Below are 17,001 nucleotides of genomic sequence, written 5' to 3' on the forward strand. Positions count from 1 at the left end.
AGAGGTAGCAAGAGGCAAGTATCTTGTGGTGTTGTGTGCTCCCTGGTGGGCCACTGTAAGATACAGGAAACTGGAGTAAATGGTACCTGGGCCTTCTTATGTTCTTAAGCCCTATATGCTGATTTTCAAGATGAAATGCTGTCCAGATGCCTACAAACACAGAGAAAGGCATCCTCAACTAGAGAGAATTACAGCTAAAAGGCTTACAGTACCTAAAAGTCTTGACCAAAAACATCTATTTCAGCCACTTATTTAAAAGAAGCAGAAGTGGGGATCTGGGAAACTGGGGACAGCATTCTGAAGGTTCATGCCACACAGAAGCCACTCCGTCCATGGTTCCTTCCCTTCAGATTTGTGTCAAAGGAAACCCAGAGAACAGGGTTTCTAATATTAACTGCAAAGGCCACATAGAATTGTACTGGCAAAGACCATCTTTTATGTAACATAGTTGTAGAACATGCCTGGGTGGAGCTTTGGCTTGGGAATAAATGCGTAATGTGGCTAGTAGAGAATTGCTGTTTGGCTGTCTTCCATCCCTTGAGCATCCAAGCAGCCACATTCTGCTCCCCTTGAAATCTACATTGTGACTTCAAAGGTTGCCCTCTACAGAGCACCAGCCAAGTAACTCTTCCCAGCATTTATCTGAGTCACTCTCATTTATTTTCCTTGCTGAACTCCAGAAACGTCTCAAAGGTTTGTCAAAAAATCACTGATATGCAAGCCTGTAAGTTCTTCTAAACCAAATTTCACGCCTGACAACATTTTTATTAATTTTCTTGGAATGTATAAAGTGTGACACGTATCTACATATAAACATGTCTGTGTTGCTGTGTGTCTGCCAGGAGAGCAGAGGTGTAGCTAGGCCATTTGACACCTAGAGCCCATAAATCCTTGACACATACCCTTGACTATGACAAAATCATTTTCCATAATAATCATGACATGAAATGAAAAATAAAAATGACCATGAAATAAAACACAGTGAATATTTTCCCAGAATTAGAGGATAAAAGTGAGCGCCCTCCCCATTGATGCTCCCCTGCGAGTATTCAGTGACATACTGCCCCTGCATTTGGAAGTTCAATGTAGCCAACATGGTTTAAAAACCACTGTTAGATCTACAGTATAGTCCATGTTTAGAATCCACTTTTAAATTTATCTAAGCCAGTGGCCAACAACACTCAAAATGTACACACACACACTCTTACTTAACTTTCACCCAATTGTTAACTTCCATGAACTTTATTTATTCCTTTATTCCTTTATTTATATTATTCATATAACAGTACAGGTCACCCAACAAATCAGTAACCAACAAAAAACCAGCAGCCAATTTGATGACACTCAAACAACTGCAAAAGATGAATAGTCTGGGATGGGCAAGTCAGGCGTAGTTTGACTCAAGTCGAGTTGCGAGTCTCCACCCTCCACACCTTGACTCGAAAATGAGTCCTATTGAGGGCACTTTCTGAGCTGCCCGGAGTGTTTTTGTGAAGGCGGGTGGGGACGGGATGGATGAGATGGGGGAAGCCCACAGGTAAGCCAGGGGAGGTGAGGCCTGCAACCTCATTGGACCCAGCAATACAGGCAGGCTGAATCAAAGGAGGCTGGAGAGGGAACATGCTGCTCAGACACAAAGTGGCTGACGGTTACTTTCAGGCATGTTTCCAGAAGAAATGAGGGGTGTTCTGGGGGGGGCAAAGTGCCCACTATCCATCCAGGCATCCTGTAATAACAGCAGCCTAACATCCTGGACATGGGAGATTAACCCTCTGCATGTCAAGCAAGCAGCACCCAGGCAGTGAGGAATGACACACCTCGGCTGTGCAGCCTGCTTCGTCTAAGCTGCCTGGCCAGCATGTGTTGCACCACTCAGGGACACACCTGACCTGTACTGTGGACCAGAGGTGTCAGAGGGTTTGCTTGACCCACCCCAGCCCCTCCTTCTGCTTGAAACCCCACTTGTCCCTATGGAGAAAAATGGCTTCTCCTGTTCCCCTCCCTCTCCCAGAGAAACAGCCTCCACCCAATGGATATTCTGGGAGACCAGGGGAGGCACCTCCCTGTCTCAGGTTTTGTCTGCAGTCACTAAAGCAGATGAGTGACTCACGAGTCGGAGTTCCTAACATGAGTGTTTTGCTGAGTCTTTCATACGCATGACTCGAGTCTCCATGAGTCAGCAAAAAACGCTGATTTTTGCAACTTGGAATTGAGTCACCTGACTCAAGTTCCCACCCCTGGTTCTAGTATTAACTCTGATACACGTTTATGAGAGCTGAATCATACTAACAGATTATTGGGTCCATGCTGTGTCAAGGAAAAACAAACAAACAAACGTGTTAGTGTCTTTCAAAGCTGGAGTGCTACCGTTGAAGTGACTGGAAGTTGCAGAAGCAACCCAGAAGTAATCCAGAAATCAATTCTGCGAACAAGATCTAGCTTCTAATCACTTCTCTGAGGCATTCTGCAGCATGTGGAGGACAATGGAGGCGTCACAGTCCTGGCATGACATAGAAGTGGCCTCTGGGTAGTCCCAAAGGCCTTCCTGCAGAGCATTCAGCATGGGGTTGCAACCACTGCAGAGGACAAGGTGGGTCATGATGGGAAAAAGTTTGGGAGCCACTGGGCTAACTCACAAAGTCATCCCATAGGGCGTCATTTCCAGTCGGAATCGAAAAATGTCTTCATTCTGTTGAACTTCACCCTGGGACGTAGGTCACCTGTTTTGTTTTGCTCACCCTGAATCTGCCCTTACATGTCATTTGATCAATGATCAGGTGAGGAGAAATAAACATGTTTCCACCAAAGCTGGTGCTCAGAGACAAAGCTACATCTCCCCCTATAATTATCTCAATGAGTGTTATTGACTTTCTGTGCCAAGGTTCAGAAATTTAACAGAGCATACAAGAAAACTGCACCATAAGCAAGTCTTAAGTGTTTATAAACCCTCTTTGTTTCATTTGGAGCTTGATTGAGGGCTAGATGCAGGCGAGACTGTTATCAGACTCTGAAAGTCCCCCTTTTGTTGTGTATTTCTTCAAATCAGTGTACCTTGCTTGCCATTCAAGATACATTTCTAGAATATTGTTGGTGCTAAAGTGGAGTTGGTGGTTGTCTTTAGAAAGTAAACTGGCACAATTGAATGCCATCTAGTTTGTTTATAAATCAGGCTGATGCCATTCACGAGTCTACAGAGGAGAATCTAGTTCTGAGAGCTTTGCGTCATGTTGGCGAGGCTACAGCTGTTGCTCTTTCTGCTACCTCTGAAGGACTACCAAGTAAATTGTGTCCAATGCCCTGTGAACGATCCTCTTCCTGTGCACCACGAATGGTATCAACCAGGAGACCTCTTCATTGGTGCCATTGCTTCTCACTATGTTTTTATGACTTATGAATTTTCCTTTGAAGACAACCCATCCTGGGACGTGTGCTTTGATCTTCCTGTGTAAGGAGATATTTTTAGTTCTACCTTTCTCTGTCAAGTCAGTTTTGAAACCTAAGAACTCGTAAAGCAGGAAACGGACAGCGCAATCCTATCTTGTGCTGGAACAGGCAAGCCAGGAGGCTTACGCTGTATCCAGTGTGAGATAGCACACAAAAGTGGCTCAGCCGGAGATAAGGCGAAACATTTCCCCTTACCACCGGGTAAGCCACTGCAGCTCCTGAGATATTCTGATTCTTTTTTTTTTTTTCAGTTAAAAATGGTGAACATACATTATTTTTCCATGGCACCAATTCAAAATAAGCTTGCATGATTCAAACCGGAGTGACCCAGCACATTATAAAAATAATGGCCATAGCTGCCTATTTCTCTTCACAGGGTTGTGACAAAGTTCTACCAGCATGTCCTGGCCTTGGCATTTGCTGTTCAGGAAATCAACGGTAATCCCAAGATCTTGCCAAATGCCACGCTTGGTTTCCACATCGAGGACAGCTTCAATGATATGAAGTTGACTTATCGATCCATACTGGACTTGATCTTCAAATCACAAGGATTCATCTCCAACTATAGATGTGGCAGCCCCAAAAACCTTGCGGCCGTCATTGGGGGGCTTGGCTCTGATGTTTCCTTCTACATGGTGGACCTCTTAAGTCTTTACAGGATTCCACAGGTACAAATTCTACACTGAGGTTAGAGTTTTCACATATCTCATAGCTCAAATCAAATCTCAGTCAACCAAAACCTGAGATGTTAAACCTCATAGTCGCATGCTAGAACTGCTGAAACCTTTTCATCATTGACATTTTATTGATGCTGTATAATGTTGTTATGAAATGCCATTTATTATATTCTACTCAGTCACAAATTTGTCTATATGCTGCTAATGGAATAACTTTGAAATGAGAAATTATTATTCCCATTGAAATTATTATTATAATTATCTAGATTTTTGACTATAAGGGCTGCTTTCAGGAATGGAATAGATCTGTATAAGGAGGGAAAGGTCAGCTGTGTCTTCATATTCTAGACAGAGAAGTATTTCACTTTCAAACCATTCACTTTAATCAAAGCAGGTCATTGTAGGTCAAACTTCATAGCATGAAATGACATTCAGGTACCTGTGGCCACAAACACTCCTCTTAGCAAATCTGTAAAATATCTTTATGTTTTAGGTCACATATGGCTCCTTTGCCCCAGAAGAAAGGGGGGCGACCCAGTCCCCTTCCTTTTACCGCATGGTCCCAAGTGAAGATCGCCAGTATAAGGGGCTCATCCGATTACTACAGCATTTTGACTGGACATGGGTTGGGCTGTTTGTTGTGGACGATGACAGTGGAGACCGTTTCTTGCAAGCTATTGAACAATTATTTTCCCAGAACCAAATCTGTTCGGCCTTCTCACAAAGAGTCCCAAATCAAGCCCACATACCTTCCTTAGATGACCTTAAGGGCTTGACCGAAATTATTGATCAACCTTTCATGGATCAGAAAACAAAAACATTTATTATCTATGGTGAAATGACAGTTCTTCAGTGGCTAATTACTTTAATGTTTCTAGCAGATCCTGACTATAAAGAAAACCTGTCTGTTGGGAAAGTGTGGATTACAACAGCCCAGATTGATTTTGCGGTAGGCACACTTATAAGGGGTTGGAATTTTGAAGTATTTGAAGGCACCTTGTCCTTTGCACTTCATTCCAATGAACTGGGAGGGTTCCAGACCTATCTTCGGAATATAAAACTTTCCGGAACCCAAGGAAATGGCTTTTTCAAAGACTTCTGGGAGCAAGCCTTTAGCTGCTCATTTCCAGATCTCAGTGCACCTACAAATGCTGATGGAATATGTACTATGGAGGAGAATCCAGAGAGCCTTCCTGGGGCTGTCTTTGAAATGCGTATGACTGGCCACAGTTATGGGATCTATAATGCTGTTTACGCAGTGGCACATGCTTTACATGCATTATACTCATCTAGATTCACACACAGAGCAAGGTTACGGGGTAAAAGACGTGACCTTCAAGACCTCCAACCGTGGCAGGTAATGTGCCCTCAACAGTATTAGTTGGTTTGCATGGACACATTTGTAAAACCTGAAACCACATGGAGCATTATGTTCCATGAATAAATAGATAAATAATAGGCACACCTTATTCATTGACAAAGAGGTGGGGAAGGGTTCACATTTTCTCATCAAGTTGGAGCCTCATAAACATGAAACTGTGTTAGATGGAAATAAATAAAAGCAGAGCACAGCGATTTCAACTGAAAGTTCTTCCCCCCCCTTTTGTTCTTCTCTAATAGGTCCACTCATTTCTTCACAGTATTTCCTTTAACAACTCAGCAGGAGAAACCGTCTCCTTTAATGAGAACAAGGAGATGGTCGCCGGATTTGATGTCGTGAATATCGCTGTCTTCCCAAACAATTCCTTCCGTAAAGTGAAAGTCGGGAGAGTGGACCCCGATGCTCTTGAAGGAGAAGAATTGATCATCAATGAGGATCTAATCATTTGGCACAGACGTTTCAACCAGGTGTGCTTTCAAAGATCTACTGGGTGGCCACTCCCTCACCTGGACATTTGATTTACTGCAAATCATATAAAAAATCAGATATCCATCATCCTTGTTTCCATAGCAGTCAACAAGATATCTCCAGAAATCCTAGAATAGAATAGTCCACACTTGCAATTGTTTTATAGTGACTGGTATTCGGATGTATACTGTCCCCAAATTTGGAGATTCCCTCTTGCTATAATGGCTAGTAAGGAGGCATCTAAGCTAGTGGCCATCATCACATCTCCTGGCAATGAATTCTATACAATAATTCACTGTGGTGTGAACAAATTTCTTTTTCTCAATCCTGAGTTCACTGCTAGTCGAATACATTGTCCTCAGCTGAGTAGTCAATGCCTTTTCTCCAGTCCCCAGTCTCTCCTGAGCCATGAAACGCACTGCAGAAGGAACCCCTGCAGTTCTCAGGAAATTACTGCAGTGGTGTTTGCATGCAGTGTGTCCCGTATTCTTCCAGGCCAATTCTTCTCATGCAGGTTGGGGAATATTTTTAGGGGGGTGGGCAAATCCTAACCAGGTCTACTCAGAAGTAATTCCTATTTTTCAATGGGGCTTACTCTCAGGAAAGTGTGGTTAGGACTGCAGCCTTAATCCGTCTTTCCTAGGGCTGAAGTGAAACCTCAGCTCCAGTCCATTTTGTGGGCTGCAATGATGGACCCTGTTTTTATGCCAGTTTCTCAGGCCTCTGTGAAGGGGAGCAGGATGAGTGAGTAGGGAAGGTGAGTGGGAAGTCTTCCCCTGCTGCCCTGAAACTGTGGGGAAAATTCAATTTCCTTCTGCTGTTTTGATTCTTCTGTGGCTCTTTTGTGTCAGCCACAAAGGAACAAGATTTAGGAACATTTGGGGGAGAGTTGGAGGGGGTCGTTTCATCTCCCTTCTCAATTGTAGCCAAAGGATAGTCCTGGCCATAGAGCTCTTCAGTAATTCCTTCTTATGCTAAATACCTTCATTTGTGTTTTAATGGAAAGGTGCTGCCCATTTCCATATGTACTAACTCCTGTGACCCTGGGTACCAGAAGAAGAAGAAAGAAGGGGATAAATTTTGCTGCTTTGATTGTGCTCCATGTCCTGATGGGAAAATTTCAGTACAAAAAGGTGGGTTCCATACATGGTGTGGCAGCTGCTTCACTGTATACAGGTGTGCGCCACTTAATGACAGGGATACGTTCTCCCAGTGCTTTTTTTGTGGAGAAAAAGGTGCAGGAACTCACAACTTGTTTCTGTGCTGGCAACATTCGGTCCCGAAAGACTATGGTATCACGCTCTGAAAGGTGGTTCTGGACCAGCGTCTAGTGTGGCTGAAAAGGCCAATTCGGGAGTGACAATCCCTTCCACACTAGGAGCAAGTGCAGTCTGTCCCTGGTCTGTCTCCCTGGCTATGGGCCTTCCTTCTTTGCCTCTTAGCCTCAGACTGTTGGCCAAGTGTCTCTTCAAACTGGGAAAGGCCATGCTGCATAGCCTGCCTCCAAGCGGGCCGCTCAGAGGCCAGGGTTTTCCACCTGTTGAGGTCCACTCCTAAGGCCTTCAGATCCCTCTTGCAGATGTCCTTGTATCGCAGCTGTGGTCTACCTGTAGGGCACTTTCCTTGCACAAGTTCTCCTTAGAGGAGATCCTGTGAGATCCGGCCATCATCCATTCTCACAACATGACCGAGCCAATGCAGGCGTCTCTGTTTCAGCAGTGCATACATGCTAGGGATTCCAGCACGTTCCAGGACTGTGTTGTTTGGAACTTTGTCCTGCCAGGTGATGCCGAGAATGCGTTGGAGGCAGCGCATGTGGAAAGCTTGTTAATCTTAATCACAACTTGTTAATCTTTTATTTATTTATTTATTTATTTATTTTTAAACCATTTTTTATTGGAGAAATAAATTATTTTTTAGGTGCTTCCCCCCCAAAGATGAACTTACTTCTGAGTAGACATGCGTAGGACTGGGCTGTCAATCTCCACATCCCCTTCCCCCTAGCTATTTTTTCTACACATGGGGAAAAATACTGTACAGGTGCACTTGTAGCGTGTAGTATGTAGTGTGGCACTACTTCGAGGAGAGAAAGCAGTGAATGGATTCTGAAAAATGGCTTACGTGAGTTCCATGTAGTAGAATTACTCTAAGCAACTTTGGGCGTAAGAACAAAAAAGGAATTCTTACACGAGAGGGGTCCTTCGGTGCACAAAGAAACAGCTACGTTTGTAAACAAGCGATTAAATATGGTTTAATTCAGATATCAGAATACTCTGTGTCTTGGGGAAGGCACTTGGCATGCAATTGTATGTTCTCTGCTGCCCTGAGCAGCCGCTTTGCATTGCTGGAGAGGACTGCAAATGCTGGCTGGCGGAGGGCATGCTTGTGGGGGAAGGACGAGGAAGATCTCTGGCAAGGCTGGACAGCATGTTGTACACATGTAGAATCCCTTTTCACCTGCCCTTAGCATGTGAAAATGGGTGCAGATATATATCTCTGCCAAGATTAAGAGCCCAATCCTAGGTATGTCTACTCTGAAGTAAGTCTAGTCAATGGAGCTTACTCCCAGGAAAGTGCCTAGGATTGCAGCTTAAGAGCCCAATCCTCTGCATGTCTACTCAGAAGTCGACTTTAGTGAATGGGGCTTACTGTGGATAGGATGGCAGCCTTAGAGTCCAATCCTGTGCCTGTCTACTCTGCCTCTGTTTTGCTCCCCCCTCCTGGAATGCCTCCAAAGGGGAGGGGCCCCTGCAAAAATGTGCCAGAACTCCGTCCCCCCGTGTTCCATTAGAAAAAAAGCCCTGTGTTCTCCTATCTCTGTTGTTATGTGATTAGGTCATTAAGTGAACATTCATTGTGATGTATTGCCTTTGTTGTGTAAACAGACACTCCCTGCCAGACACCATAAGAACATAAGAACCTAAGAACAGCCCCACTGGATCAGGCCATAGGCCCATCTAGTCCAGCTTCATGTATTTCACAGCGGCCCACAAAATGCTCCAGTGAGCACACCAGATAACAAGAGACCTCATTCTGGTGCCCTCCCTTGCATCTGACATAGCCCATTTCTAAAATCAGGAGGTCACATATACATGTCATGGCTTGTAACCCTTAATGAATTCTTCATCCAGAAACTTGTCCAATCCCCTTTTAAAGGCATCCAGGCCAGATGCCATCACCACATCCTGCAGCAAGGAGTTCCACAAATCAACCACATGCTGAATTAAGGAATATTTTCTTTTGGCTGTCCTAACTCTCCCAACACTCAATTTTAGTGGATGTCCCCTGGTTCTGGTGTTATGTAAGAGTGTAAAGAGCATCTCTCTATCCACTCTGTCCATCCCCTGCATAATTTTGTATGTCTCAATCAGGTCCAAACTCAGGTGCCCCTTTTCAAGGCTGAAGAGGCCCAAATGCCATAGCCTTTCCTCATAAGGAAGGTGCCCCAGCCCAGTAATCAACTTAGTTGCTCTCTTTTGCACCTTTTCCATTTCCACTATGTCTTTTTTGAGATGTGGCAAGCAGAACTGGACGCAATTCTCCAGGTGTGGCCTTACCATCGATTTGTACAACGGCATTATAATATTAGCCGTTTTGTTCTCACTACCTTTTCTAATGATCCCAAGCATAGAATTGGCCTTCTTCACTGCCACCGCACATTGGGTCGATGCTTTCATAGACCTGTCCACCACCAGCCCAAGATCCCTCTCCTGATCTGTCACAGACAGCTCAGAACCCATCAGCCTATATCTAAAGTTTTGATTTTTTACCCTAATGTGCATGACCTTACACTTACTGACATTGAAGCGCAACTGCCATTTTGCTGCCCACTCTGCCAGTCTGGAGAGATCCTTCTGGAGCTCCTCACATTCACTTCTGGTCTTCACCACTTGGAAATGTTTGGTATCATCTGCAAACTTTGCCACCTCACTGCTCACCCCTGTCTCCAGGTCATTGATGAAGAGGTTGAAAAGCACCGGTCCCAGGACAGTTCCTTGGGGCACACCGCTTTTCACTTCTCTCCATTGTGAAAATTGCCCATTGACACCCACTCTCTGTTTCCTGGCCTTCAACCAGTTCTCAATCCAAGAGAGGTCCTGTCCTCTAATTCCCTGACTGTGGAGTTTTTTCAGTAGTCTTTGGTGAGGGACCGTGTCAAACGCCTTCTGAAAGTCCAGATATATAATGTCTACAGGTTCTCCCGCATCCACATGCCTGTTGACCTTTTCAAAGAATTCTAAATGGTTTGTGAGGCAAGACTTACCCTTACAGAAGCCATGCTGATTCTCCCTCAGCAAGGCCTGTTCGTCTATGTGTTTTGAGTTTCTATCTTTGATGAGGCATTCCACCATCTTACCCAGTATAGGTGTTAGGCGTGACATTTGCTATCCTCCAATCCTCTGGCACTGTGGCCGTTTTGGGGGACAAGTTGCATATTTTAGTCAAGAGATCAGCAACTTCATTCTTCAATTCCTTAATAACTCTTGGGTAGATGCCATCAGGGCCCGGTGACTTATTGATCTTTAATTTATCAATGAGGTCTGCAACATCTTTTTTAACCTCTATCTGACTTAACTCCTCGGTGAGGAGGGGCCGTTCGGGCAGCGGTATCTGCCCAAGGTCTTCTGCCGTGAAGACAGATGCAAAGAACTCATTTAATTTCTCTGCCATCTCTAAGTCTCCTTTTATCTCATCTTTCCCTCCCTCACCATCGAGAGGGCCAACTGCTTCTCTGGCGGGTTTCCTGCTTCTAACATATTTGAAGAAGCTTTTATTGTTCCCCTTAATGTTGCTGGCTATGCGTTCCTCATAGTCTCGCTTGGCCTCCCGTATCACCTTCTTACATTTCTTTTGCCACAGTTTATGTTCCTTTTTATTCTCCTCATTAGGGCAAGACTTCCATTTACGGAAGGAAGTTTCCTTGCCCTTCACAGCCTCTCTAACTTGGCTGGTTAGCCATGCGGGCACCCTCCTGGATTTAGTGGAGCCCTTCTTTCTTTGTGGTATATACCTCTGCTGGGACTCTATTACTGTTGTTTTAAGCAGCCTCCATGCACTCTGGAGAGATTGGACTCTTTTTACCCTCCCTTTCAACCTCCTTCTAACCAGCCTCCTCATTTGAGGGAAGTCCGCCCGTCGGAAGTCAAGGTTTTTTGTTAGAGATTTGCCCAGTATGCTTCCCCTGACGTACATGTCGAAACGGATCGCAGCATGATCACTGTTCCCCAATGGCTCAGTAACATTGACATCTCTAACCAGGTCCTGTGTACCACACAATATTGAATCCAGAGTCACCTGCCCTCTGGTGGGCTCCGTGACTAGCTGATCTAAGCCACAGTCATTTAGCACGTCAAGAAATCCGGTTTCCTTATCATGACCAGAACACAAATTGACCCAGTCAATATGAGGATAATTGAAGTCCCCCATGATTACAACCTTGTCCCTCCTTGTCACCTCACTGATCTGTTTCCTCATTTCAAGGTCCCCTTCCGGTTTCTGGTCTGGAGGACGATAGTTCGCCCCAGTGCCTTTTTTGTAAAAAAAAAAAAAAAAGGTGCAGGAACTCAAAACTTGTTAAATAAATAAGGATTTTTTTTTATTTTTAAACCATTTTTATTGAAGAAATAAGTAATAAGATACAACTAGACAACACGTGATTAACACATACAGATAGGATAACAAAAAGGCATTCAACATTATTGAATACAGACCTATTAAAAATAAATTGAAATGAATGGGGACCTACCTGAAATTGGCTCATGACCCACCTAGTGGGTCCCGACCCTTAGTTGGCAACCTTCAGTCTCGAAAGACTATGGTATCGTGCTCTGAATGGTGGTTCTGGCACAGCGTCTAGTGGGTCCTGACCCACAGTTTGAGAAACACTGTTCTAATTTAAAATGCACTAAAATACACTGTAACTACAGTTAGCAAGTTAACCACTCTTTGCCATTGGCAAAAAATAGTTCAGGACAATCTTTAATCTATATCAAAGACTTGCAAAACTGAGGGTCAGAAAAACATTTTATCAAAATTTATGGTGGTTATTTATGAATTTGGGTTGCTGATTCCAAAAATGGCCATAGCATAGGCTTCCTCATGAGGAAGCTCCTTGAACCATTCACTAATGAGACTATGCCATATTTCCAAAACTAGAAATGATAGGGGGAAACTGATGCCATTTTTGGAACCAGCACCCCAGTGGCGTCACTAGGATTCGCATCACCTGGTGCAGGAGGCCTGTGCGTCACCCCATGCAGTGGGCAGGGCAATGTCCCAGGTGGTGGGCATGGTGATGTACCATCACCCTGCTCCCACTGGTTTATTGGCTGTACCTTTTGTTAGAACACAGATAGTTCAATGTGGTTCGTTTCACTGCATTCTGCATGAAATTATGCATAGATTGATATAAAATATGATGGTATTGTTCCTCCAAATTCTGATTTTAGTGATTTTGAAAACTTGTAGAGTCTCTCTCTCTCTCACACACACACACACACACCTGTGTCAACTTACTAACAACTTATGGCAGCAGTTCTCAAACTGTTTTGCCAGCTTCCAAGGCCAAGCTCTGCCTAGAGAATTATGCTCAATTTAAGCAAATTAGCTCCCCTTCTTTCCCCCAACAAATGACCCTGGTTCTGCCCTGCACTCCTGCTGAACCCCACCTCCAGGGTAGCTCACCTGTTCACCCTGCAGAGGTCCTCTCTCCTGCCAGCAGCCTCCCACCACTACAGCAGACCCTTGGTCCTCAGCAGGTCTTGGGCACAGCAGCCACACACCAAACTCCAGTGTCTCCAGCAGTCTGTTCCAGCAGTCTCCAAAGTCCATTCACCAATCAGTCCAATAGCCATCAATTCCTTAGTCCATTAATCCAGTCTCCCCTCCCTCAAACTTTCCTCCTTCTGCTGCCCACAAACCCTTCCTGCTTCAGGTGCTCCTTATATCCCTGAGGGCCCTATGGCCTTCAAGTGGCTGCAGCTGTGCAGCACACTCTGCTGGATGCCCAGGCCTTACCCTTAAAGGGGCCACTGCTGACACCACAGCCTGCCTCCTTTCCAGATCTATCGAGATTCCAATACACACTGGGACCCACTTTTTAGAATGACAATCTGTCCAGGACCCACTGGAGGTGATGTCATGGCCAGAAGTGACATCATCAAGCAAATTAAAATAAATAATTATAAATAATTAAATTAAAAGAAATAATAATAATAATAATAATAATAATAATAATAATAATAATAATAATAAACAACTCTATTTTCATCCCGCCCTTCTCCCCAAAGGGACCCATGATAGGGGGAGACAGTCCTGTTCCACCAAATGAATCTACTCTGAAGATTGTTGTGGTCAATTTGTGGTCCTATTGTGGTCAATGGGGCTTACTCTCAGGAAAGTGTGGGTAGGATTGCAGCCTGTGAACCCAATCCTATGCATGTCTACTCTGAAGTAAGTCCCATAGTGGTCAATGGGGCTTACTCTCAGGAAGTGTGGGTAGGATTGCAGCCTGTGAGCACAAGCCTATGCATGCCTACTCTGAAGTAAGTCCCATAATGGTCAATGGGGCTTACTCTCAGGAAAGTGTGGGTAGGATTGCAGCCTGTGAGCCCAATCCTATGCATGTCTACTCTGAAGTAAGTCCTATTGTGGTCAATGGGGCTTACTCTCAGGAAAGTGTGGGTAGGATTGCAGCCTGTTAATCCAATCCTATGCATGTCTACTCTGAAGTAAGTCCCATAGTGGTCAATGGGGCTTACTCTCAGGAAGTGTGGGTAGGATTGCAGCCTGTGACCCCAATCCTATGCATATCTACTCTAAAGTAAGTCCCATAGTGGTCAATGGAGCTTACTCTGTAGCCTGCCTGCAATAACCCCCCCCCCCAAAAAAAAAAAAAAAAGAATCAGTGAGATTTCCAGTCCTCCCCAGTGCCCAGTTTAAAGTTCTTCTATTTCAGGCAGATCAAGATAAAGACCCTCCTGGCTTTCTGGTGTCCTCACATTCCCCTTTGCCTGGCATGACCAACAGCCAAGGCTAGTGAGTAAACGCGGCCACGTGGCTTCCTTTCTGGCTCAGACTCAGGCTCGCAGCTGGGAGGGATGGGACCTTCTCTGGTGATTTTGGGAGGCTGCATTCATTGGATTGGGGCCATTCTGGTGTCGTTGGATTTCTCTCAGCCTGCCCTTTCTGAAGGACTATGGCAAGTATGCCTACTCACGAGTAAATGTGCGCTACGGCTCACTTTCACTTTCCTTAGTGCTCCATGCATTTTTTCCTGGGGGGGGGGACTGCATAAAAAAGGTGCAGGAACGCTGTTCCAGTGCGTTCTATTACCAAAAAAAGCCCTGGTTTGCCCCAGTATTACATCGCTCCACAGGCCTGGTAATTTATCCCACAGAGATTATACGGTGGATTCGAACCCACCTTCTATCTCAACTTTGCTGGATTCTATCCCTTCCTTAACATAAATGGCCACCCCACCTCCAACACGCCCCTGCCTATCCCTCCTGTAGAGTTTATAGCCCGGGATTGCGGTATCCCACTGATTCTCCGCATTCCACCAGGTTTCCGTTATGCCCACTATATCAATGTTTTCCTTTGTCACCAGACATTCCAGTTCTCCCATCTTTGCTCGGAGACTTTGGGCATTTGCATAAAAGCATTTGTATGTGGAATGCCCCAGGATGGGCTGCTTATTCTCTCCTTTATCCCTGAATCCTCTCATTGTGCCAAACTGTCTAACACATTGCATCATGCTACTATTCCCAATTTCTTCTCCTACTCTGCCTTTGTCTTGTTGTTCTCTAACCTCTCCATCCTCGTCCCATAGGGATGAGGAGTCCCAAACCGGATGCCCCACGGTTCCTGTTGGCCTTCCCCCAGGGATCAGTTTAAGAGCTGCTCTGCCACCTTTTTAATGTTATGCGCCAGCGGTCTGGTTCCATTCTGGTTCAAGTGAAGCCCATCCCTCTTGTAATGGCCCTGCTTGTCCCAAAACGTTCCCCAGTGCCTAACGAATCTAAACCCCTCCTCCCTACACCACCGTCTCATCCGCGCTTTGAGACCCCTGATATCTGCCTGCTTAGCTGGCCCTGTGCGTGGAACAGGTAGCACTTCAGAGAACACTACCTTTGAGGTCCTAGCTTTCAGCTTCCTACCTAAAAGTCTAAATTTGCCTCCAGGACCTCCCGGCTACACATGCCCACGTTGTTGGTGCCGACATGCACCACAACTGCTACCTCCTCCCCAGCACTGTCTACCAGCCCGTCTAGATGAGAAGTCATGTCTGCAACCTTCGCACCAGGCAGACAAGTCGCCATGCGGTCCTCAAATCCACTGCAAACCCCCCTCTCTATGTTCCTAATAATCGAATCCCCCACTACAAGATACGTTCTCCTATCTCTGTTGTTATGTGATTAGGTCATTAACATTCAGTGTGATCTATTGCCTTTGATGTGTAAACAGACATTCCCTGCCAGACACCAGCTGAATACACAGGCTACTAGAGATGGGTTGCCTCTTCTTTGCATTAAGAGCCTCTCTGTTGTCTAAACAGACACTAGGCTGCAGGCTACGGGAGATGCAATTGCCTCATTAAGAGCATCTTTATTGTGCTTTGACCACTGTCATATATATGGTCTGTCATTAGGGAAATGGTTGTTAAGTGGTGCACACCTGTAAAGGCTGGTGAAGGTGAGGATTAGGCTGTAAAACTATTAGCCCAGAAGGGTATGTGAAAATGCATCTTACTATAAAGTCAGCTCCAAATGCAGAACTAGCAAGTAAGGATCACTAAGAGGAGTGACTTCCACTCCAAATGAATATACTCTGTCATGACCACACATCTATTTTTCCAGACATGTCTGACTGCTTCAGATGCCCAGAAGATCAATATCCGAACAAGGACAGACACGGATGCATCCCCAAAGTGATCAGCTTTCTGTCACTTGGAGAACCTTTAGGGATGAGTTTAGCCTCTCTTGCCATTTCTTTTTCCCTGGTTACAGTTGTGGTACTTGGAACTTTTATGAAACACAAAGACACCCCCATCGTCAAAGCCAACAACCGAGACATCACCTACGTTCTCCTCCTCTCACTCCTACTCTGTTTCCTCTGTTCTTTACTCTTTCTTGGACAACCTTGGAAGGTGACCTGCTTCCTCCGACAATCTGCTTTTGGCATCATCTTCTCAGTGGCCGTTTCTTGTGTGTTGGCCAAAACCATCACTGTGGTTGTAGCCTTCGTGGCCACCAAACCAGGGTCCAGCATGAGGAAGTGGGTGGGGAAGAGAATGGCCAACTCCATTGTCCTTTCCTGCTCCCTGATCCAAGCAGGCATTTGTGGGGTGTGGCTGGCAACCTCTCCCCCATTCCCAGATTTAGACATGCAGTCAGTGATTACTGAGATCACAGCAGAATGTAATGAAGGGTCTATAACAATGTTTTATCTTGTCTTGGGCTACCTGGGACTCCTCTCTATCATCAGCTTCACTGTGGCTTTCCTGGCCAGGAAGTTGCCGGATTCCTTTAACGAAGCCAAGTTCATCACCTTCAGCATGCTGGTCTTTTGCAGTGTTTGGTTGACTTTTGTCCCCACCTACCTGAGCACCAAGGGGAAATACATGGTGGCTGTGGAGATCTTCTCCATCTTAGCCTCCAGTGCTGGCTTATTGGGTTGTATCTTTTTCCCTAAATGCTACATTATTGTGCTGAAGCCCGAACTGAACAATAAGGAGCAGCTCACGAGAAGAAAAATATAGGAAATGCTGATGTTGATATGTTACTGAGCCAGGTGCACCTTTTCTAGATAGGGTCACCATTTGCTCACCAATCTAGTCTAGTAACAAAATAGTCCTAGGCACCAAAATTACCTGGATAACCAGACACACCATTGGATAACCAGGATAACCTGGACAACCAGACACACCATTCCAGACTACAAATTTGTTCCTTAAGCACAAGTCAACCCACTGGCAACAGATTGGACCACACAATTCAAACCAGATGTTCTCCAAACCAGAGTGCTTCCATG

General features: G+C 45.2%; 1 protein-coding gene across 1 annotated transcript; it reads left to right on the forward strand.

Annotated features, from left to right (window-relative positions):
• The first annotated feature begins 4,677 nt into the window (after positions 1-4,677).
• Positions 4,678-16,729, forward strand: LOC136653551 (vomeronasal type-2 receptor 26-like). Its single transcript, XM_066630443.1, has 4 exons — positions 4,678-5,478; positions 5,742-5,969; positions 6,977-7,103; positions 15,828-16,729. Exons 1-4 carry the CDS (start codon positions 4,678-4,680, stop codon positions 16,727-16,729), a joined length of 2,058 nt encoding a protein of 685 aa, XP_066486540.1.
• Positions 16,730-17,001: the final 272 nt, after the last annotated feature.

This window comes from Tiliqua scincoides, chromosome 5, assembly GCF_035046505.1.
Source record: "Tiliqua scincoides isolate rTilSci1 chromosome 5, rTilSci1.hap2, whole genome shotgun sequence".
NCBI lineage: Eukaryota > Metazoa > Chordata > Lepidosauria > Squamata > Scincidae > Tiliqua > Tiliqua scincoides.